General features: G+C 43.1%; 3 protein-coding genes across 3 annotated transcripts; all 3 read right to left on the bottom strand.

The window, feature by feature from the left end:
* Positions 1-1525: 1525 nt before the first annotated feature.
* On the bottom strand, positions 1526-2485 carry LOC118095624 (olfactory receptor 4K3-like). The gene has a single exon (XM_035136871.1). The coding sequence runs from the start codon at positions 2483-2485 to the stop codon at positions 1526-1528; it is 960 nt and encodes a 319-aa protein (XP_034992762.1).
* Positions 2486-11677: 9192 nt separating this feature from the next.
* Positions 11678-12622, bottom strand: LOC118094974 (olfactory receptor 4N2-like). Its single transcript, XM_035135801.1, has one exon. The coding sequence runs from the start codon at positions 12620-12622 to the stop codon at positions 11678-11680; it is 945 nt and encodes a 314-aa protein (XP_034991692.1).
* Positions 12623-18047: 5425 nt separating this feature from the next.
* Positions 18048-19356, bottom strand: LOC118079207 (olfactory receptor 4N5-like). Its single transcript, XM_035103230.2, has 2 exons — positions 18435-19356; positions 18048-18076 (listed from the first exon to the last, which is right to left on the bottom strand). The coding sequence occupies exons 1-2, from the start codon at positions 19354-19356 to the stop codon at positions 18048-18050; spliced, it is 951 nt and encodes a 316-aa protein (XP_034959121.2).
* Between the last annotated feature and the right edge of the window lie 2651 nt (positions 19357-22007).

Genomic DNA, 22007 nt, shown 5'->3' with positions numbered 1-22007 from the left:
ACAGGGTGGGGGGGGACACACAGGGATGAAACCTGCCATCTCCACAGTATCTCGCCTCGAATCAGAGGGACTCTGAGGCTCAGGGGGATCTGAAGGGGGGCTATTCCCCTCCATTTCACGTATACTACGACTGAATGCAACCCTCTACGTCTTTTTTAAAAACAATAACAACAACCATGTCCTCAGATATTTGCAGTGCCCAATCCCCCCCCCGATTTAGAACCCCCTACCTTCCCCTTGCCACTTCCTGGAATTTTTATGGAACTGAACAACTCGGGTGCTTCAGAACGCGCCTTTTGTTGCCAGGCCCTTGCAGGGCCAGGTAGATAATGTGGTCCTGTTTTTAACCCTTTTGTTTTTGTCACAGGAAAGGACCACAGCAACGCGTGGCCGGGTCAGCTAGTATATAATAAAAACTAAGGAACAAATAAATAAATAAACAAACAAACCGTTCTCTAATTAGACTGCTACAACTTTGTTCAAATTATGGGCAATTGGTACCCCCAGATACCTCGAACGCTTCCTAGTGAATGAGTCCTGGAGCACCACCAAGTTATGTACCTGCTCCTTCACAGGGAGAGTAACCCCCAAAAGAGGAAGCAGTCTCCCATCCAACCTGTCTAGGGAACCACCTACTAACAGCACCTCTGTATTATCTGGATTGAGGTTCAGCTTATTGGCTCTCATCCAGTCTATTACCAAAGCCAGACACTGGTCTAGCACATCAACTGCCACACCTGTAGATGTAAAGGAGAATAGAATATTTATTAAAACATCAATAAGTACTGATTGGATTAAAAACAATATTCAGGACCTCCCGATAAAATGATACATGCCAGATGCCCTGGCCTAGTAAATAAGGGATGTGATGGTCTTTCTGGTATCCTGGTCCCCAAGCTGCATAGGTCTTTGCACACCAGTGGCTGGTCAGGTTATTTTGGTAGCTGAGGTAGAAAATAAAAGAAATCCTAGGGTGGAACCCAGCACCCCATTTGACCCGGGGCTACCCAGAGAACATCTGGTCTACATCCAGGCCCAAATCAATTTAGGGGTGGGGTGGAGCTAATGTTGAATAAGGTTTATTTAAAAGACTTTTTAAAGCTTAGCTTCCCCACCCATCAGCTGTGCGCTGTGTAAGGAAGCACTTCATTTTCAGCTCCACTGTATGAGCCCGGGTTCTAGAATAAGGAGAAAAGGAGAAAAACTTCTCCCTAACCACTTTCTCCACCCCATGTATAAATGCAAGAAGATCAGTAAATTAAATTTGTTGCTCTTTCGTGACACCCAAATTCAATTTCAAGAGGTGGCGGCTTTGGGCTGCCTAGTGCTGTGTTCATTCCTAAGTGGAGACCTGTCCAGAAATCCTTGCCAACAGACTGCCAATGACAGCCTCCATTTCTTTGTTTTTTAATGCATAGATAGTTGGGTTCTCCACACTGTGAGCAGTAAAATTAAATAACTATTGATTTTGCCTCTCTTTTGTGACAACCAAAATAAGCTGCTCGAAGTGGCCATCTCATGCTGACTAATGATAGGGCTGGCCTTGAGTGGAAACCTTCCCAGAAAGCCTTGCCAGCAGACTTCCCATAGCAACCTTCATCTCCTTGTTCTTCAAAGCATAGATAGTTGGGTTCAGCAAGGGGGTGAAACAGGTGTAGAAGATGCAGAGCACTTTATCGGCCATGAATTGACTGTATGGCTGCAGGTAAATAAACATAATTGGCCCAAAGTACATGGTAACCACAATGAGGTGAGAGGTACATGTGGAAGCAGTCTTTGTGGTCCTTTTAGAGTGGGGCATAGAGCAGATGGTATAAAGAATGAATCCATATGAGAGAAGCAGAGCAACAAAAGACATTAGTGACATAATGCCACTGTTGGTGACCATCATGACTTCCAGGAGGTATGTGTCAGTGCAGGCCAACTTAATGACAAAGGGGATGTCACAGAAGAAATTGTGCACAAGATTGGGTCCACAGAAAAGTGCATTAATTGTAAAAACCAATTGCACAGTGGTGTGGAGGAGCCCACCAGTCCAGCAGGCTAGCACAAGCCCCATGCATCGCCGCCGATTCATGAGTGTGGCATAATGGAGAGGGTGGGAGATGGCCACATACCGGTCATAGGCCATGGCTATCAGCAGGAGCATCTCACTGCCCCCAAAGAGATGAAGAAAAAAGATTTGTGCCATGCAACCATGGAAGGAAATGACATGGTGTTGGGCGAGGAAATCAAAAAGAGATCTTGGAGTGGCAAAGGAGGACAGGCAGAGGTCCAGGAAAGCCAAATGACCCAGGAGAAAGAACATGGGTGAGTCTGAAAGATGGCGACATCTGAAAATAGCTGAGAGGATGAGAATGTTGATGAAGAAAGTAGCCACGTAGAGGAGGAGGAAGACGATAAAGAAGACCAATTGGACCTCCCAAATTTCAGAGAGGCCCAGAAGGACAAACTCATTCACCATTGTCTGGTTTCCCCATGCCATTGTCTTCTTGCAAATCACTGTAAAAACTGGAAAGAGAGAAAAAGGTGGTAATGAGATACTTCCATTATAGCCTTAGCAAAGGGTGTAGCTATGTGTCAGCTGCCATTATTCTTGACTGGGTCCTGGGACCCCAGTCCTAATTGTTCATACATTATCCATAGGAACATAGGAAGATGACATATACTAAGTCCATTCCTCTATCCAACTCAGTATTATCTGCACCAGGAGTTGAGAACCTGCGGCTCTGCAGAGTCCAGCTCCTTACCCCTGACCATTGTCCAATCTAATTCAACAGATATCTGAAGGGCTGTGGTGCAAACACACACCTCTTTTAGGAAAACAGCAAGGTGCCTTATATTGAGTCAGACCATTAGTTCATATAGCTCAGTATAGTTTACACTGACTGGCAGTGGTTTTTCAGAGTTTTAGAGGAGAAAATTCACACTCCTACTTGGAGTTGCCAGGGATTGCACCTGGGATCTTCTTAATGGAAAGCAGATGCTCTACTAGTGAGCTATGGCCCTTCCCCATCAATGCAGCTCCTCTAAAATATATTGTCCTACAACACACACATCATCATCATCATCATCATCACCTTTCCAACTACAGTGGTACCTCTACTTACGAATAACTCTACTTACGAATGTTTCTACTTACGAATGGAGCTCCATCGGCCATCTTGGATGCTGTTTAGATAGGATTTTTTTCTACTTATGAATATTTAGATAGGGTTGCTTCGACTTACAATTTTTTTCTCCCAATGCATTCCTATGGGATTCGACTTACAATTTTTTCCGACTTACAAATGTGTGTTCGGAACGCATTAAATTCGTAAGTAGAGGTACCACTGTATCTATCTTCCTAAGAAGCAGACCACTTTCCAAAATACAATCTAAATTTGTGGAATATCTGAAGAACTACCCATTTGGGTACTCCAGATCTGCAGAAGGAGATTAGAGAAGATTCCAAGGAGAAGTTACCACACAGAGGAGCCCATGGAGAAGAAAGTGGTAGCTGCCATGTGCCCTTACGCAGTGGTTTCATTTAGCATCAGCTTCACCGGCAGGGGGTTTGACTGAGACTGCATCACAGGAATGTGCACACACAGAGAGGTGGATATGATAGATTCATTGTCTATGTTCATTACTGAACTGTATCCACTTCTTTTTTGTCGTGCAAAGACTTACCTTAAAATTGTGTGTTGCTCTGATTTAATTATTAATAGGCCAGATGCATTATCTTCCCCTATTTTGTGTTTCCTTTCCAAAGAAACACCTGGTTAGTCACCATAAGAAGTCAGAGTGCTCAGCCTGATGTCACAAGCTGCAATCACACTACAGTTTATTCCATTTCCCCATTTCTCGAACTGTTGATTTCTGCATTCACATGATATTTTACAAATATCACTTCCAGAACCATAGTGCTGTTTAGTCCTAGTTTCCATGTTATTCCTTTCCAGAGGGAAAAAAAATCATTTGCAACTAATACGGAAATGAGCACTCAATATTCACTATATTCCTCTATAGTTCTTGAAGTGGCTTTTATGTCATGTGAAAGCTCCAATTACATGCAGAAATCAACAGGGAAACACCAGGAAAATTGAACAAACTGCCATGGGTATGCAGTTGCTGACTGATGTAGAATGACAGTTCTAATTTCTCACATTCTTATATTCTCACTTAGCAAGGAACACAACTGCCCAAACCTCAGTCTACTGAAAGCATCCTGGGACTATTCTATTACAGATCAGACTGTGGCAAGGTGAGTATTCTGCCATGGTTAACCAATGCCTAGAGGAAACCCACAAATATAACACGAGTGCAGTAGACCTCTTAGAGGCATGCCATATCAGAAACTGGGTATATTATGTAGTCTCCAGTGTTCTGGATGGACAATTACATGATAATAATATTGACCAGTCTTCACACTACTCCAGTGTTCCTCAGCAGTCTATCCACCAAAAGGCATGTGAAGTTAGAGAATGGGAAAGGGAAGATTAGTTGATGGAAATGGCTGGAGAGCTCTTTGGAGATGTTTGCAATATGTCATTCCTCCCATTGTTTTCCACCTGCCTTCTGGAAAAATGCAATACATCCTCAAATGGTTTCTCACCCACCTCCAAAATCCAACAGAAATTCCTTGAGGTTGCTACAGCAACTTCTTCTGTCCTGATCATCATCAGCATGGAGCTGCTTGATCCAGTTCCTTCCTCTGCCTGTGGCTGGTGTGTGGATGACAATATCTATTTGGATGATATATCTGCTTGACTGCATTAGTTGTGTGTTATCTGCTCCAATGGTGCTAGAGAAGAAAACAATACTTTATCACTAAGGGATGTGACACACAGCTGTCCTCAGGGGTGCATCGTTGGTTGGTTTGACTTCTCATTTGGTTTCTTGGGTAGGTGGCAAGGGATCAAAAACAGGGTAATCTCTGAACTATGTGTGTGCACTCAACCAATTGAATAATCTCCAGTTCTATTAATCAGGAAGGAAGGAAGGAAGGAAGGAAGGAAGGAAGGAAGGAAGGAAGGAAGGAAGGAAGGAAGGAAGTATATCATATTAATATTATCAAGACATTTTGTGGCTATATCATTACCCAGGTGCTCAGGTGATCTGGCAACCCTGTTACATATGTCACTAGAAACATGCAGGTACCCATGTACCCAAAATACTGACCTCTGAGTGGTGGATCAAATGTTCACTGCTCTGAATATGTGCCTAGCCTTAAACCATTTTCAGGCAGAAATTCACAAATGGGGAAATGGGGAATCATTGTTGCCCTTCCATTAAAACTATATCAAAAAATACTGGACCACTACATTTAAATGATTCCATGTTCTGCCTCCAGAATCTTATCTTGAAGATCTATGTAGATCAGAGTTTTGTTTCTCCAAGAGTATGTCACGAAGAGTCGGACACGACTAAACAACAACAACAACAACAAATGATTATTTTTGGAGGAGAGAAAAGATGTGTAATCCCAGACCCACACATTTTACACAGTCCAGGCTTCCATAAGCCCTGTGACAGCCATTTGACTTTCTGATGCCATTTTGATGCTTTGTAATAATAATAGGGGACACGGGTGGTGCTGTGGGTTAAACAACAGAGCCTAGGGCTTGCTGATCAGAAGGTCAGTGGTTCGTATCCCTGCAAAGGGGTGAGCTCCTGTTGCTCGGTCCCAGCTCCTGCCAACCTAGCAATTCGAAAGCACGTCAAAGTGCAAGTGGATAAATAGGTACCACTACAGCGGGAAGGTAAACAGCATTTCTGTGTGTGCTGCTCTGGTTTGCCAGAAGCGGCTTTGTCATGCTGGCCACATGACCTTGAAGCTGTACGCCGGCTCCCTCAGCCAATAACACGAGATGAGCGCCGCAACCCCAGAGTCGGTCACGACTGGACCTAATGGTCAGGGGTCCCTTTACCTTTTAATAATAATATGCCAATTTATCTTTAACTTTAATGGGGACTCTGGCTACATACACACTATACCTTTAAAGTACATTCAAAGCACATTGTTTCCCACAAATAATTTGGGGCACTGTTACACCTCACAGAGCTATAGCTCTCAGTAACCTATTCCCTGTTCTACAGGGTCCATTATTCTTTGAGGGGAGAAATGTGTGTTAAATGTACTTTTAAAAATATATGGTGCACATATCCTCAGTGACCAGCTTGTAACTGTTATGGAAAAATTAATGAAATATCATTTTTTGCGTGCCGAGGCACCAAGAGGACCCCCCAATAACTCACACAGACACCATAATTTTGTTAAGGTTTTTGGCATTAAAATTTGGCCACAACTTTTTTATTAAAATACAATCAATTAAATGTGAGTGGTTGCTTAGTCATTGGTTCCCAGCCATCTGTCTCCCGCCTGGGACAGATCTGACTCCCTCTAGCCTAGTAGGGGAGTCAGTAAGTCAGCACCCCCTGAGAGAGGACAGGGCAGGGGGCACAAGCCCTTCTTTGTCCTCTCCCCAGATGCTCCCCGAGGCTCATGCGTGGTCCTGACCCCTAGCGGGGATAAACAGACAAACATGTGGAGCCCCGGATTCCTTTAACGGAATACTTCTATATGGCAGCAGCAATCACATGAGGGTCAGGCCCAGCCAAAATCCGTACCCCTCGACCAATTATTTGAACCAATGACTAACCGCAACCTTACAAGTTGTGACTAATTGCAGCATGGTAGGCAAAAACCACCTGACACCAGCCAATCAGTCAAATGGCAAAATTCCTACCAGGCCCCTGAATACAGGCGACCACCTAGACAGGCACTGCAAGGTCAAGCAAAGGGGCCTAAATGAAGCGGAGGGTGGGCGGGAGATTCGAAGCAAGCAGCAAAGAGGTAGCACAAACTGCTCCTTCAGCTTAAACCAAGCAAGGGCTGTCAATCATCAAATTGCAACAAGGAAAAAATCCCCAGCAACAATTAAACCACCAATCAAAGCCAAATATCAGACCCACCCCCCAAGGCCCTGGGTCGTCTTGTTAGCCCAGCCGCAACCCATGCTCTCTCCTATGGAGAGAACCTGCTTTACCAGTAAAGCCTGAGCTGTAAACAGAGAGCAATACAACAGTCATGTTTAACCCCTAGTCAGCACTGAGACTCCTCCAGCCACATAGCAGGAAATCCTTCCCAAGCTTCCCCTCTGGTTTAACAAGTATTGATAACTATCCCCACAGATTTGCCCAAAGAGCAGCTACCGGTATCAATGTATGAATAAACAGGTGCTTGAAAATGGATTCTGGAGTCAATGTATTCACTGTTTCAAAGGGTATCTCAAACTGGTTTGGAAAAAGGTATTGTCAAGCATCTTGATTAACAGACTCGTAAATATGCTGGAGAAACATGAAATCTGAGTGTGTCCTGATTTACAGGTACAACCCTTTTCTCTGCCATTTTGGGGGTAGCTTTTCTGTTACAAGGGTGGGTACTATCTGAGGGTTAAAAAATTCTAACATGCTTTTGTTCTGGTCCCTTCTTCTCCTTGCATGGTCAGTGGGAGTCTGCTTGCAAACAGAACGATAATGATCAACAGCTTGCCTGGCTTTCTTTGTTTTCTCATTGTTTCATCTCTGACTAACATAGCTGAACACCCCTGCCTTGTGGCAAAACTGTGGGCCCAAGATCTTGCTCATATCACACCTCTGTGGCAGCATGGGCTTACACATGAGTTAACACATAATGTATGTGTGATCAGGGATGTGTGAGTGAGGACAAAATGCTTTTGATTGTTGAAGATCTAGCCCTGCAACCTGAAAAAATAATAACTAAAATCTGAACATTGTAAGGAAGGAAAGAAAAAAAGAACCAATTCCTTATTCTTCCTCTGGGGTAAAGGGCAGTGAAAAGGGTCACATTCTTTTCCTCTTTGGGAATAACAAAATACTTCCCTGCTCATCTAAAGGCCTTGGCACACAGATACTGGAAGCTGCCATAGTAAGAGCTCAAGAGACTCAAGGCAGAGACACCCCAGCTATCAGTCTTCAGGGAGCTCATTAAAAAGTTTGCATAGTGAATCAGATGGAGAAAGTGCAGGTGAACTCTGGGATGGGATTGGAAATGGTGAAGCAGTAGGCCTTGATCTGGGCCCTAGTCCAACAACCATTTATCCAAGGAATAAGGCAGAAGAGCGTGTCCATGGAGAAAAATTTACAACCATTTGTGCACTGTTTCAACTAGCCATGCCTTACTTCAGGATATTCCATTCCTTCCCCTTTCCACTCAAAAAGGAATTTAGAACCCCTAGGCTGGTGAACATGCTCAGTACTTAATCAGCAGAGTTATGTGGGGGGTTTTTTTGGGGGGGTGCCTTCCCCTAAGGTTATTTTGCATTTTATTGTTGTATTTTTGCAAACCTGGCGGTTCTCCCAGCCTGATGATGATGATGTAAAAACTAGAATTAAACTTGAATGCAAAGCTCACATTTCTTCAGGTTTAAAGTACATACTGTAGTAGCTTCCTGGGAGCTCTAGTTCCACCTCACAGAGCTACAGTTCCTATCATCCATAACAAACTACAGTTCTCAGGATTCTTTGGGGGAAGCCATGTGCTGTAGATGTGTGCTGAATGTGCTTTAAATGTATGGTGTGAATCTGTCTGCTCAGTTAGGGTTGCCATGTGTCCTCTTTTTCCAGGACATATCCTCTTTTTTAGGGGTAAACTTTTTGTCCGGATGGATTTTTTAAATTTGCAAAAATGTCTTTGGCTATAATTTCTGGATGAGACATAGGCATAACTGGTGGCTGAAGACTTGCTTTCTTCTTCTCTTCTCCTGCCCCCCTCAGCAATATATCACAGCTTCTATAGCCTACATATAACAGAGGTATTTAAAATAAGAGTCGTTATAGAGTCCTCTTTTTTGCTCTTCAAAATATGGTAACCCTAACTCAGTGCAATGACTCATAACATGTACCTGACTAGACATTATTGGATGACGGGATCAAGAAGTGTAGATGAACATTGTCCATGCCTTTCAGGTAGTATCTTATTAGGCTTTCAAAAGTTACCAACACTTTGCCTTGTGTGTAACCTTAATACTATGGGGACCCACTGCAGTCTCCACCTGCATATCCATAACAAAGTGGCATAAGAAATAGATTAGATGATGGAGAATTGTCATACAAGTTTATTTATTAGAAACACTCTTCATTATGAAGAGTAAAGGAAGTAGAGTCCACAGATGGACTATAGTGTACACATGAAGGAATGGAGCGGATTGGCTTCACATGTGGCATCCAACTATATTTTACTCAGAGTAGACCTGTTGCAAGTAATGGACTTTACTTAATCATGCTCATTAATTTCAATGGATCTGCTCAAACTAGTTGAATACCACACCAAGTCTTGCCCAGCCTTAATGTGTGATTACTTTGGCAAGCTATTAGTTATTACACCATGAAGTTGGCAAACAATATGCAACTACCGTATGGATAATTGTTATGTGTTACTATGGATCTTCCCATGCAGTATAATATGTTTGTGCTTAAAGATTTAAGGAAATTAAAACATATCATCGTCTGCCTTGCAAAGCAGGCTGAGCAGAGAGATAGGGAGCTAACTCCATAATCAGGCAACCAGAGGTTCCCACACTGAGATTCAACATATAGTCCTTTTCCATACATTAATCAAGGACAGAATGAATGCATGTGGAGAGAGAAAGCCGCCTTTCCTGTAGAACTTCCTTTTTAGAACTTGTCTATAAAGCTTCACATGCAGCTTTGTATACACAGGGGGATGAAGACACACTTCTTCAGATATCAAAAGCACATCTGAGGTGGTTGTGAGAACATGATGGCTAGTTCCACCATGCCATGCTGGCCACCCTCTTCACCAGCCACATGCTTGAAGACTGTAAGACGGGTCACGTTCATGTGCTGGTGGAGAAATTGGCAACCTTTATAGGCCTTGCTGCCCATTTAGAAGGAGCAGAAGACATATGCAACTTATGTCAGAATTATGTTGAACCATACAATCAAAAGAGCAAAGCTTGTCAACATGCCAAGATCTTGGAACATCAACAGAAGCCCAGGCCCAGAAACCACCTATAGAAGCTTGCTTCCCATCTTTGAACATGGAGGTGGTCACCTCTAGAGGCGGGGTGAATAGGAAACCTGCACAATACAGAGATTATTAATTGTTTAGATAGAAATAGCAACCAGTAATGGGGCAGAATAGTCCCCAGGTGTTATTAGAGGTGACTGATCATCCACTCACCACCTCAAGGATGGGAAGCTGTTAAAATATGTTTGTGTGACTTGTAGTTTAGATTAAATGTGGTGACAGGTGATCCTGAACAGAGAGGCAATGGCTTATATGGTATGACATGGAAAATGAAACTAGGACTAGGGCAGAAGGACTGGTGCACAAATATGATCTGCAGCAGTAAGTTTGTTAGGGCTGTTGTATAGTTACTTTTAGACAATAAAAGTGTTACAGTGGTACCTTGGTTCTCAAACTTAATCCGTTCCGGAAGACTGTTCCAAAACCAAGGCATTCCAAAACCAAGGTGTGCTTTCCCTTAGAAAATAATGCAAAATAGATTAATCCATTCCAGACTTTTAAAAACAACCTCTAAAACAGCAATTTAACATGAATTTTACTATCTAACGAGACCATTGATCCATAAAAGGAAAGCAATAATAAAAGTAATATACTATAAAATAAATAAAACAGTATTATAGATAATAAAAATTAATTGTTTTCTCTTATCTGCACTGTTGATAGTCATTGTTTGCATGGGGGGGGCTTTTAACCATTTCTGCAGTCACACAATCAATCAATCAGTAGCTGAACTGGGATCCACACAGTCACATAAACAAATTAACTGAAAAAGCTTCAAAACAAAAAAGGCAAAACAAATCCTGTAGCAAAAAAACACCAAATATCAGCTCCAAATATCAGCTCAGAACACTGCAATCGGAAATGGAAGGCTTGAATTACAATGGGGGGTGCAAATTAGCAGTGCAACAGGAAACACAGAGGGAAGCAAATTAGCAACTCAAAAGGGAAACAGAGGGACTCAAAACGGAGCATGTTCAGCTTCTGAAAAAAAGTTCGCAAACCAGAACACCTACTTCCGGTTTTGCAACGTTCAGTTTCCAAGTTGTTCGTGAACTAAGCTGTTTGAAAACCAGGGTACCACTGTACTGTTAATCTACTGCAGTCTCTGGAATTCACTAAGCAAAGGGGGTGTAAGAAATCTGGTGAATAATGATTAAGTGCAAGAAAGCATAAGAATAAAAGCAAGTTTTGCAATTTTGTTGTTGTTTAATCGTTTAGTCATGTCCGACTCTTTGTGACCCCATGGACCAGAGCACATCAGGCACTCCTGTCTTCCATTGCCTCCCGCAGTTTCATCAAATTCATGTTCGTAGTTTCGAGAACACTGTCCAACCATCTCATCCTCTGTCATCCCCTTCTCCTTGTGCCCTCCATCTTTCCCAATATCAGGGTCTTTTCTAGTGAGTCTTCTCTTCTCATGACGTGGCCAAAGTATTTGGGGCCTCAGCTTCAGGATTTGTCCTTCCAGTGAGCACTCAGGGCTGATTTACTTCAGAATGGATAGGTTTGATCTACTTGCAGTCCATGGGACTCTCAAGAGTCTCCTCCAGCACCATAATTCAAAAGCATCAATTCTTTGGCGATCAGCCTTCTTTATGGTATTGCAATACTATGATATCGTTATCTTTCACTTGTCTGGAGATTTTGGTATATTTTTTTCAGCAGTTTCCACATAGCAACTTTGATCTCCTTGTTCCTCAGTGTATAGATCATGGGGTTCATCACAGGGAAGATCACAGTGTGGAAAAAGGCCACCACCTTGTCAAACGGGTGGTCCTGGAAAGGACGGCAATAGATATAGATAGCTGGGCCAAACATAATGAAGATAATGATGATGTGGGTGATGCATGTAGAGGAGGCTTTCTTCTTTCCTTGGCTTGAGCCCTTCCTCACCTTGACAAGGAGGGCCAAATAAGAGATGAGGAGGAGGAGGAAAGATGCAATTGTGACCAAACCACTGTTGACAAACATGACAAACTCTAATGTATAAGTGTTGGTGCAAGCCAGCTTGATGATCTGGGTGATGTCACAAAAGAAGTTGTCCAACTCATTGGGGCCACAAAAAGGCAGTGGGGCAATGAGAATGACTTGTATCATGGAGTGTATGAAACCTGCAGCCCATGCACACAGCAGCATAGCCCAGCAAACCACCCTTGTCACCACAGTGACATAGTGCAGTGGGTGGCAGATGGCCACATAGCGATCCACAGCCATGGAAATAAGGAGAATGATCTCTGCCCCACCAAGGAAATGAATGAAAAAAAGCTGAGCCATGCAGCCTCTGTAGGAGATGGTTCTGCAGCCAGCCAAGAAGTTGGCTATGATCTTCGGAGTTGTGACACAGCTGTAGCAGATGTCCATGAAAGCCAGGTTGGCCAAGAGGAAAAACATGGGGGATCCCAAATGGGGGTCATGCCTAATTGTCATAATGATGAGGACATTTCCAGGTAGGATGATGGCATAGAAGAGCAGGAGTAGGGTACAGAGGAACAGCTGCACCAACCAGATCTGTGATATTCCCTGGAGAACAAACTCGACCACTACTGTATGAGTCCCATTTTCCATCCTTGCAGATTATAGCCTTGAAATGGAACAATGATGAAGACATTTATCACAGAATTCCCTCCCCCTCACTTGTATGCATTCCTCTACATGCAGCCAGTTAGTAGGCTGGCCAAGAAAAGATGAACCTTCTAAGTTATGTCTGGATCAACTGAATTTTGCACAGAGAAGTGTAGATGATGTGGCATATCTCTGTGGGACGTCATTTATGGAAAAGGAAGGGGTGAGTTTGGCAGATAAGGAAACCTGTACAATCTGTTTTAGAACTTCCAAAATCTTATGCAGTACTTCTTATAACTCCAGAATATATTTTAAAAATAGATAGAGTTTTGATTGTTAGATCAGGGTAGGGGACCTGTGGGTCTCCAAATGTTGTTAGTCTACAACTTCCATTAGCCATGTTGTCATTGAAGGACAGGCGTTGTAGTTCAGAAACATCAGGAAGAGCAAAGGTTAACTAATGTGGAATCCATAAACTATAAGCTCTTTCCTGGCTGTTGGTAAAATTTATTCTCCCCTCTGCAAATGGGCCATCACCTTCCTCAAAGCTCCATCAAAAGCTCCCTTAATTCTTAAATCTGATCCTGTTTGTGTATTGCCAAACAACACTATTCATATAAATCAGCAAGTGACAGCATCAAGACACTAGTAACACAGACAAAAACATAAATTAACATAGACAAAACCACAAAGTTGCCACCAACTTCAAACGTTCCCACTTCCTCTCAAGGTCTAGATGTGGTAATGAAAGGGTGTGTTCCTTGGCCTTACTCACAGGTACTCCAGTGATGCAGTTGATTATTCCTTTGTGTTCCACCCAGGTGCAAAGTTATACCATTCCAGCAAGTGCCAGCAGGAAGCTCTGATCAATTCTCCCCAAAATTGGGTGTGTTGCAGTACTACAAGCAGCAGGGAGCAGGAAAAAGGCTCATGTCGATCCATTTGGTCTCCGCAGCTTTAGCTAATAAATACAGCAGGTCAGGATCACTCTTGTGTGATTCCAGCACCCATGTGTGATTCTTGTCCACAGAAATGGCCAAGCACGAGGCAAGATCTTAGTGGAATTCAAACCTTCTTAGTAGTGATTTCAGCCAAAAACTGGTGTGTGATTTCAGTCAATAGGAACTACAGCACAGGGATCTCTATGGCATAATTTAGCAAATCTAACAGTTCAGCTCTTAGACCCCCTGAATCGATACAACCTAACAACAACCAATGGGCTCCTCATTGTAAGGGAAGAAAATGATTCCTAGTTTCCTTCCTGATCAGATCTTCACTCTTGTATGCTTACGTTCTGAGTAACCTAGAAATGGATAGATCCATTGATTTTTCTCTCTCTGCTGCTCATTTTCCAAATATTAAATTCACTCCCCCAATTTCCACACCAGTGTGTGAACTCTCCTTAAAAAAAAAGTTCACATGAAAATTTGTACACATTTTTCTATGTATTTCTCCCACTTTTCACATTTTTGCAAGTATCCCCCCCAATATCTATGCTTTCTTTTGTTTAAAAACGATGTGCCAATACTCATATATGGGTTAAAGTGTTGTAGGTGCTTGTCCAGAAAGTCCTTGTCCAGAAGGGAATGTGCCTGTTCCTTTAAGGGCTATAGTGAAAGAAAGAATGGAGCCAAAAAACAGTTCAACTTATTCTTCCCCCCAAGAAGAGCTGCAGAAGAACAAGGAAGGATAAGGAAAGGGATGTAGAATTGAGAGAAAACTGCCTCTTGCCAATCCCCAATTACCTTCCTTAATTTTCTGGCAGTCCTTGAGGCACCCCTAGACTCCCTCATCCATCTCCATGGCTATATTGCTTCTGGCCCTAGGAGAGCCAAAAGTGGGGAGAAGAAGTTGCCTATTCAAGGACATCCAGGGCCCTTAGGAGCAGCTCCTTCCATTGCCTCCCAAGGACCTTATTAAAAAGATAGCACCAAGGGCTTTATTGAAAAATCAGCTGTGAAGCTTCAACTGCCAGGACTTCAAAGTACAATGTGGGGCTGTTTGGAAGTCCTATAAATTATCAGTTTTTGGAGGTTCAAAAGTAGCATGGGGCTGTTTAAAACAGGGATTTCAAATAGCTCGTGCTGCCCCTTGAATCTTCAGGCAATATGCTGACAAAGCAGACCACCAACAGGATTGAACCCCACTGTTCCACTCATCAGGTGATGTCACCCAAGTACATAAGATGATGGACAAGTGGGTGTGGTTTGCAGAAGATGGCCTCATGAGTCATCTTGGACTCCCTGGAGGAACAAGGTTGACCCATGGGACAGAGGTTTCCTACCCCTGAGTTAACATTTGCCCAACAACACTAGAGACTGAATAATCCCTGGCTTTCGCTGACATGATTGTTGCATTATTGTTAATTTCTCTCATCTACTTTTGATCAGTCTTCTGCAGGCTTCCTCAACCTTAGCCCTCCAGATGTTTTTGGCCTACAACTCCCATGATCCCTAGCTAACAGGGATGGTGGGAATTGTAGTCTCGAAACATCTGGAGGGCAGAGGTTGAGGAAGCCTGGTCTACTGCAACCCAGGGCCAGATTTAGGTTTGATGAGGCCCTAAGCTACTGAAGGTAATGGGGCCCTTTATATGTCCAGCTGTCCTTTGTCAACAACAAATGGTTGTTGTTTTTTGTGTTGAATATATGCTATATGGTAATTTATGGACCTAATAGGTCCATAAACAACCCGAAACACTGTTCCTGTGTGTAGGTTTTACATTATTTGTTTTTTATCTTATATTTTTTCCTTTACATTTTTGGGGGGCCCCAAGAGAGTGGGGCCCTAAGCTATAGCTTGTTTAGCTTATATGTAAATCCGGCACTGACTGCAACTGTTAGTTGGGTTGTCACTCTTTGACTCCTGCCTTTTTGATGACTCCGCTTTTGCTTGATGGGCTCTGAAATCCTGTCAGGCCTGTTGTGCTGGCCTGCCCTGGATCCTTATCAGCAGTGAAGAAATTTGCTCTTTTCCACATTGGCAGAATGCATTACCCCAGTTATGAACTAGCACTGAAACATTCTCATGTAGAATCAGAAGAATCTTTATTTGCATCAGCCACTAGCCAAAGCAATAAAATAAAAATAATATAAAATAAAGTAAAATGTACTGAAGATAGAGGTATTTTTTTATAACAATGAAAAATACCTTTTGGGGGTTTACATCAATAATCAAATAATAGATCTTATTCTAATTGTCATATCTTATGTAGCCATATCTTACAGGGAAGTTGTATGATTGGTTATTTAGATTATTGTTGTTTAGTCGTTTAGTCGTGTCCGACTCTTCGTGACCCCATGGACCATAGCACGCCAGGCACTCCTGTCTTCCACTGCCTCCCGCAGTTTGGTCAAACTCATGTTCGTAGCTTCGAGAACACTGTCCAACCATCTCGTCCTTTGTCATCGTTATTTAGATTAGTGTTGCCTAATTTGGCTTTGTGGTGCTCAGGGCCGTCTTCAGCACCTTTGGCGCCCTGGCGCCGTGGTGTGATGGTTCCCTCCGCCATCGCCCCGTTTTCCAGCGCGACAGGCGGGCGGGCTTCCTGCGCGGCGGAGTGGTCGGCAGGTGGGCAGGCACAGCTGTGTGGCGCCCCCCCCCCTGCCGGGCCGGCGCCGTGGCGCCCTGTGCCACCCAGCCTGACCGTAGAGCCGGCCCTGGTGGTGCTATTAAATAGTAAAATATGACTGGCTACTGTCATGAAATTCTACTCAATATGATCCAGAGCAGAACTCCAACGTATAGTTAGCAGAGTAAAAACTTAAACACGTTGTAGGATTCCCAGTAAATAGACAAGAGGCAATTGTATTTCAGCCAGCAGAGCTTTACTGCTACTGAAGGGAAATGAGGATAATGGTCAGAAATCCAATACATTCAGGATTGGCACAGTCCATAAGAACTCCAGTTGCAGCAGACTGAATTTAAATTTATAATAAATTATCCTAAGTCTAAACCTTAACACTAAGCATACTATGTACAGTCGTACCTCGGGTTATGAACACCTCGGGTTACGAACTCCACAAACCCAGAAGTATTTTCACCGTGCACATCTTCTGCGCATGCGCAAAGCGCGGAAATCGTGGAAATCGCAGTTTGCGCATGTGCAAAATGGCACTTCGGGTTATGGCCATTTCGGGGTTCGGACTGCGTCCCGGAATGGCTCGTGTTCGTAACCCGAGGTACCACTGTACAGAACACCACACCAGAAGGAAAGAAAGACAGAAAGGAAAGTGAAACCCGGGCTCCTTCTGGCATTATTATAGTGAGCATGACCTTGACAGAAGAGATAAAAGAACCAGTTTCAACCAGCTTCAGTGGCCGGAGTTTGCTGCATGTGCCTTTTTGTCACCCACCCTCAGGGATGACACCCGGTGCGAATCACCCCCCTTCCTACGTTCCTGCTCAACTTCTCTAAAGGAATAACCCAAACATCATGAACCTTCTGCTTGTTTCTTTCACACAGAAAAGCTTCCAGAAACCCTCATTAATTAATCAGATTAGGAAAGATCTCTACATATCAGATCAAGCACAGCTATATGGAGAAAGGGTATCAGGGCATTCAATATAGGTAGATCATGAGTTTGGATTGCACAAAAATCTATCAGTTCTTTGTTTTCTGTGCAATTTTAATAATACAGGGTTCCTCTATAGGAGGTTTAGGCACATGAACCCCAACGATGTGTCACTGGACACCAATTCCCATCAGCTTCAGCTAGCATGGCCATTGGTCAGGAATGATGGGAGTTGGAGTCCAGCAAAGTCTTGAGGATCACAACATACCCACCTCTGCTCCATAGATTACACTTGAATATTCCTAGAATGTCTAATGATTAGAACAAAGGTTGATAAACTTTACTTATTACAAATACTCATCATTATTAGGAGAATGTTCTCAACATTTCCAACACTTAGAGGAGTGTGCAAGGAGGAAGATGTGAAGAAAACAAATGTGCTTCAAGTGTTTCTTGTTAGTTTTGTGCTGTATTTGGTAGAAAATGTATTTTACAAATCATAAATTGTACCGGGGTAAAGAACATGTACATTAATGTAACAGTTGCAAAGCAGGCGGCTCCAATCAAGGTCACAGATATGCTGAATGTTAACTTGTTAACTGCCTTTAAAAGTGTGTGTGTGAGGGTGGGGGTGTGTTAAATGTGAGGGTGGGGGTGTCTTGCTGTCATTTTGTTGCCTGAGAACATGGGAGTGTGAAGACTTCAAGCAGGCTGTGTCGGGGGGGGGGGGGGATTATGAAGACAGCCAAGCAAAGGACTAATGATTTATGCATTGCTATGAAAGTGTGTGTTTTTGAAGCAAGAAGACTCAACCCTCTCTTGGGCTCAAGGGAGAGAAATAAATTGTATTGAACTCAATATATAAATAATACAACTTGTTCAGTTGTTGCCATCCTGACAAGTAAAGATTCACCTTCAAGTTTTGTTTAAGAAGTCTATTTTACCACAAAGGTTTGGGAGTGAAACCGCAGCACCAATCTGAATGACTCAAAAATAGCTAACATTTTCCAGCATGAAGATTTGATTGGTTTTGGCAAGTTATTCCAAAGTTATTAAAAATATGTGCTAGCTTTACTACACAGTTAATTCATTAGACTACAGTGCTGAAAATCCATTTCACCCACGTTTATCACTTTATTTCATAGAAATACTTCATTTCATATCACCCTTAAAATTTACCTTGTATGTACTCACTATAAAGGCACTACTGTGTTACTACAACATTGGCCCAAGAAACTGGGATGATAAGGTAAAATAAAAGTGATCACTGAAGCAATAGACTCTCCTTTCAGATACCTGCCTAAATTTTATACTTCATCATCAGTCTCCACATAGCAACTTTGATCTCCTTGTTTCTCAGTGTGTAGATTGTGGGGTTCATCAAAGGAAAGACCACAGTGTGGAAAAAAGCCACTATCTTGTCGAAGGGGAAATCTTGGAAGGGACGGCAGTAGATGTAGATAGCCGGACCAAACATGATGAAGACAATGATGATGTGGGTGATGCATGTAGAGGAGGCTTTGCTCTTCCCTTGACCCGAGCCTGTCCTCACCTTGACCAGCAAAGCCCCATATGAAATGAGGAGGAGGATGAAACATCCAGTAGTGACCAGACCACTATTAACAAACATGACAAATTCTAATGCATAAGTGTTGGTGCAAGCCAGCTTGACGATCTGGGTGATGTCACAAAAGAAATTGTCCAGTTCATTGGGGCCACAGAAAGGAAGTGGTATGATGAGAATCACCTGGATTATAGAATGTATGAATCCTCCTGCCCATGAACCTACAACTAATGTCCAGCAAACCACCCTGGTCATCACAGTGGCATAGTGCAGTGGGTGGCAGATGGCTACATACCGATCCACAGCCATGGCAATAAGGAGGTTGATCTCGGCCCCACCCAGAAAATGAATGAAGAAAAGCTGAGCAATGCAGCCCCTGTAGGAGATGGTTCTGCAGCCAGCCAAGAAGTTGGCTATCATCTTTGGAGGGGTGACACAGCTATAGCAGATGTCCATCAAAGCCAAATTGGCCAAGAAGAAAAACATGGGGGATCCCAGATGGGAATATTTCAAAATGGTCACAATGATAAGGATGTTTCCTGGTAGGATGATGACATAGAAGAGCAGGAGGAGACAACAGAGGAACAGCTGCAGCTCCCAGATCTGTGATAATCCCTGGAGAACAAACTCTGCCACTACTGTATGGTTCAGTTGTCCCATCTCCACTACTGTATGGTTCCATTGTTCCATTTTTAGAGTGCATAGCTCTGCAGTCAAATAATGGTGGAGATGTTAAACAGGAAACATCTACAAGGTGGGTTTCCCCTTCCCCAGTTTCACCTCAAGGTTATATAAACAGTGCATACAACCCATTGGTTGGCTGGTTTGTAAGAAAGCAGGGGTCCAGTTATCATTTGGGTATCTTGTCCAGCTGTTGCTTTTTCAAAAGGCAAATGAAAAGTCAATTTCAATTGAAAAGAAGTTTATCATACTGGTATAGTTTTCAAAGTGCCAGAAATAGCTGCACTTTCTTGACTAAAGCTTGGTAATCTCTTTTCACCTAACATGTATTTTCTCTAATAAACACTGGCTTCCTTGTTTTCCTAAACTCAGAGTCTCAGTGTGATTATATCTGGGAGAAAGCATGCTCCTCCAAGAGGGATTCAGCATTCAGTTCAGCTTCTGCTGAGCACTCACCTCCAAATGCCCTCCCTGTTTTAGTGAAAGGATTGCAAGGAGGGTCATTGACTGAAATAAAAAAAATGAGGAAAAATAGAGTGGTGAAATTTCTATTTAATAAGCATCAGTTTGAGGCTCATCTGTGCATTTCATATTTTAGTGCTCTTTCACTTGCTGCCCCACTTAATACAGTAGAAATAATGTTATGATTAGCTACTAATGTCCTCCTTGTTAGGTTACTGGTGTGCTAATAGTTTCGGCTGAGTGCTCAGTGTGCCATGAACTCTCTCCTTCTCTGGGCAATATATGAGAGAGATATACATCTTTTGAATTAGATACAGGAAGAGATAAGAAATATCCAGCTGGGGGCAGATGTAGGTAGAGAGAACGAGCAAAAATGTTAGTTTAGAGAGATCATCTGCTTATAGTGCCTAATGTCAGGGACGTGCAGTTGTTCTCTTCACGCAGAAGCAGTAGCAGCAACAACAGTTTGTCGTTTCTATAGCTTTTATTTACAACTATTTACACAAAGCAGTACGAGACCTAGCCATCACCGCTCTCCTCACTATTGGCAGTTGGCTCCAGTGATTTCCGACTCCTTTTCTAGCAGCAAAGGCGGGAAAGTTTTTCGACACACACTCTTTCAGCCCTCCTTGTGCAGGAGAGGCAGGCTGTGGCACCTCCTCCATCCAGAGCTTAACCCTTGCATGGTCTGAGAAATCCCCTGTTCTCTTCCCTGTGCCCCCTCCTCTCCCTCCGTGTGCTGGGAATCTAAACCCTCCCTGCTCGTTCCTGGTTCCCCGTCACCATCGGTAGCAGTATTTCCTATCTCCCCAGGCTGTGGCCAATTCATTTCTTCCCCACTGTGGTACTGTATGTTAGGGGACTCGGTGCATTCTGAAGGCACCCTGGCACCTAACTGGAGTTAAGAGAGCACAGAAGTTGTTCTCTGAATATTTATTGCCTGCTTTAGGAGCGCCTGCTTGCTTCTGTCATTCTTTGCTTGGATATTTGTAAATAAAGCAAATATGCTGAACCTTGCAATTCCATTCCATGTATAAATAATGGGAATGAATAATCACAGGAAATAGATACACATACATAAAGGTTCTCTCCCAGATACCCACATTATGGACCTGTGAAGCAGAAATTATGCAAACACATGAATTTTCCAGAAGAGGGACCTCAAAATATTACCTTTCTATTTTTGAATCCCAATTCCTCCAAGAGAAAAGGCATGATTGTTCTTCTCTCTTTAAAATGTATGCAAGTTTTAGACTATCTTTTGCAACATAGAAAACAATGAGTGTATGTTTCCTAATGAGAGAAAAACAGTATAGATGAACAAATTAGTATTGATTTGATGAGGAGAAGAAGCAGAGCATAAGAAGATGGTCTATCTAGCTTGGTATTATCTGCACTGACTGGCAGTTGCTATCCAGGATTTTAGACAGGAGTCTTCCCTAGGCCTACCTGGAGAACCCAGAGGTTGAATCTGTGGCCTTCTGCATGAAAGGCAGGTGTGCTACCACCATAGCTGCCAAGTTTTCCCTTTTCTCGCGAGGAAACCTATTCAGCATAAGGGAATTTCCCTTAAAAAAAAGGGAGAACTTGGCAGCTATGGCTACCACTTCACTATTGGTAGCAGAGAGAATTCAAGAACCTTGCCCATCCCACCCTTGTGGCTATGGAGTGAATACAGCCACCAGCTCTCTCACCCTATTCGTCTTGCTGCTCCTCTTGCTTTCTTGCAGAAGGAAGGAAGGAAGGAAGGAAGGAAGGAAGGAAGGAAGGAAGGAAGGAAGGAAGGAAGGAAGATGTATAGTGGGAGAAAGAGAAGGCTGAAGTGTGAAGATGTAGCTGCCACTTACCCCTTGCTGCCACCAAGTGTATGACAGCCCTTGAGGCAGCAGAAGGTCTCCTCATCCTCCCTAGCTATCTTACTTCTGGCCCTGGGAGAGCTGAAGGTGGGGAGGTGTGTATCAAAGGATAAGCTAGACCCTTGGGTACACCTCATCCACAGGCTACCAAGGGCCTTATTAAAAACCAAACTTCTTTTTCATTTATTTTCAATACTTCAAGGCTACTTCGAGGATGTTGATTAGAAGCTTGTGGCTGACAACCCCATTTTGCAATCCTAAGTACAGTTATTGGGAAGTAAATATATTTGCATAAACATGCGTAGGAAAGTA

Source organism: Zootoca vivipara, chromosome 13 (genome assembly GCF_963506605.1).
Source record: "Zootoca vivipara chromosome 13, rZooViv1.1, whole genome shotgun sequence".
Taxonomy (NCBI): Eukaryota; Metazoa; Chordata; class Lepidosauria; order Squamata; family Lacertidae; genus Zootoca; species Zootoca vivipara.
This window is presented reverse-complemented; position numbering and strand designations above follow the sequence as displayed.

What these genes read in the sequence shown, in the direction of transcription:
- LOC118095624 (XM_035136871.1), bottom strand. Translation starts at nt 2,485, where the DNA reads ATGGCATGGGGAAACCAGACAATGGTGAATGAGTTTGTCCTTCTGGGC.
- LOC118094974 (XM_035135801.1), bottom strand. Translation starts at nt 12,622, where the DNA reads ATGGAAAATGGGACTCATACAGTAGTGGTCGAGTTTGTTCTCCAGGGA.
- LOC118079207 (XM_035103230.2), bottom strand. Translation starts at nt 19,356, where the DNA reads ATGGGACAACTGAACCATACAGTAGTGGCAGAGTTTGTTCTCCAGGGA. An exon ending in GATGATGAAGTATAAAATTT is followed by an intron (nt 18,077 to 18,434) that starts AGGCAGGTATCT and finishes CAAACCTTTGTG; the next exon opens with GTAAAATAGACTTCTTAAAC.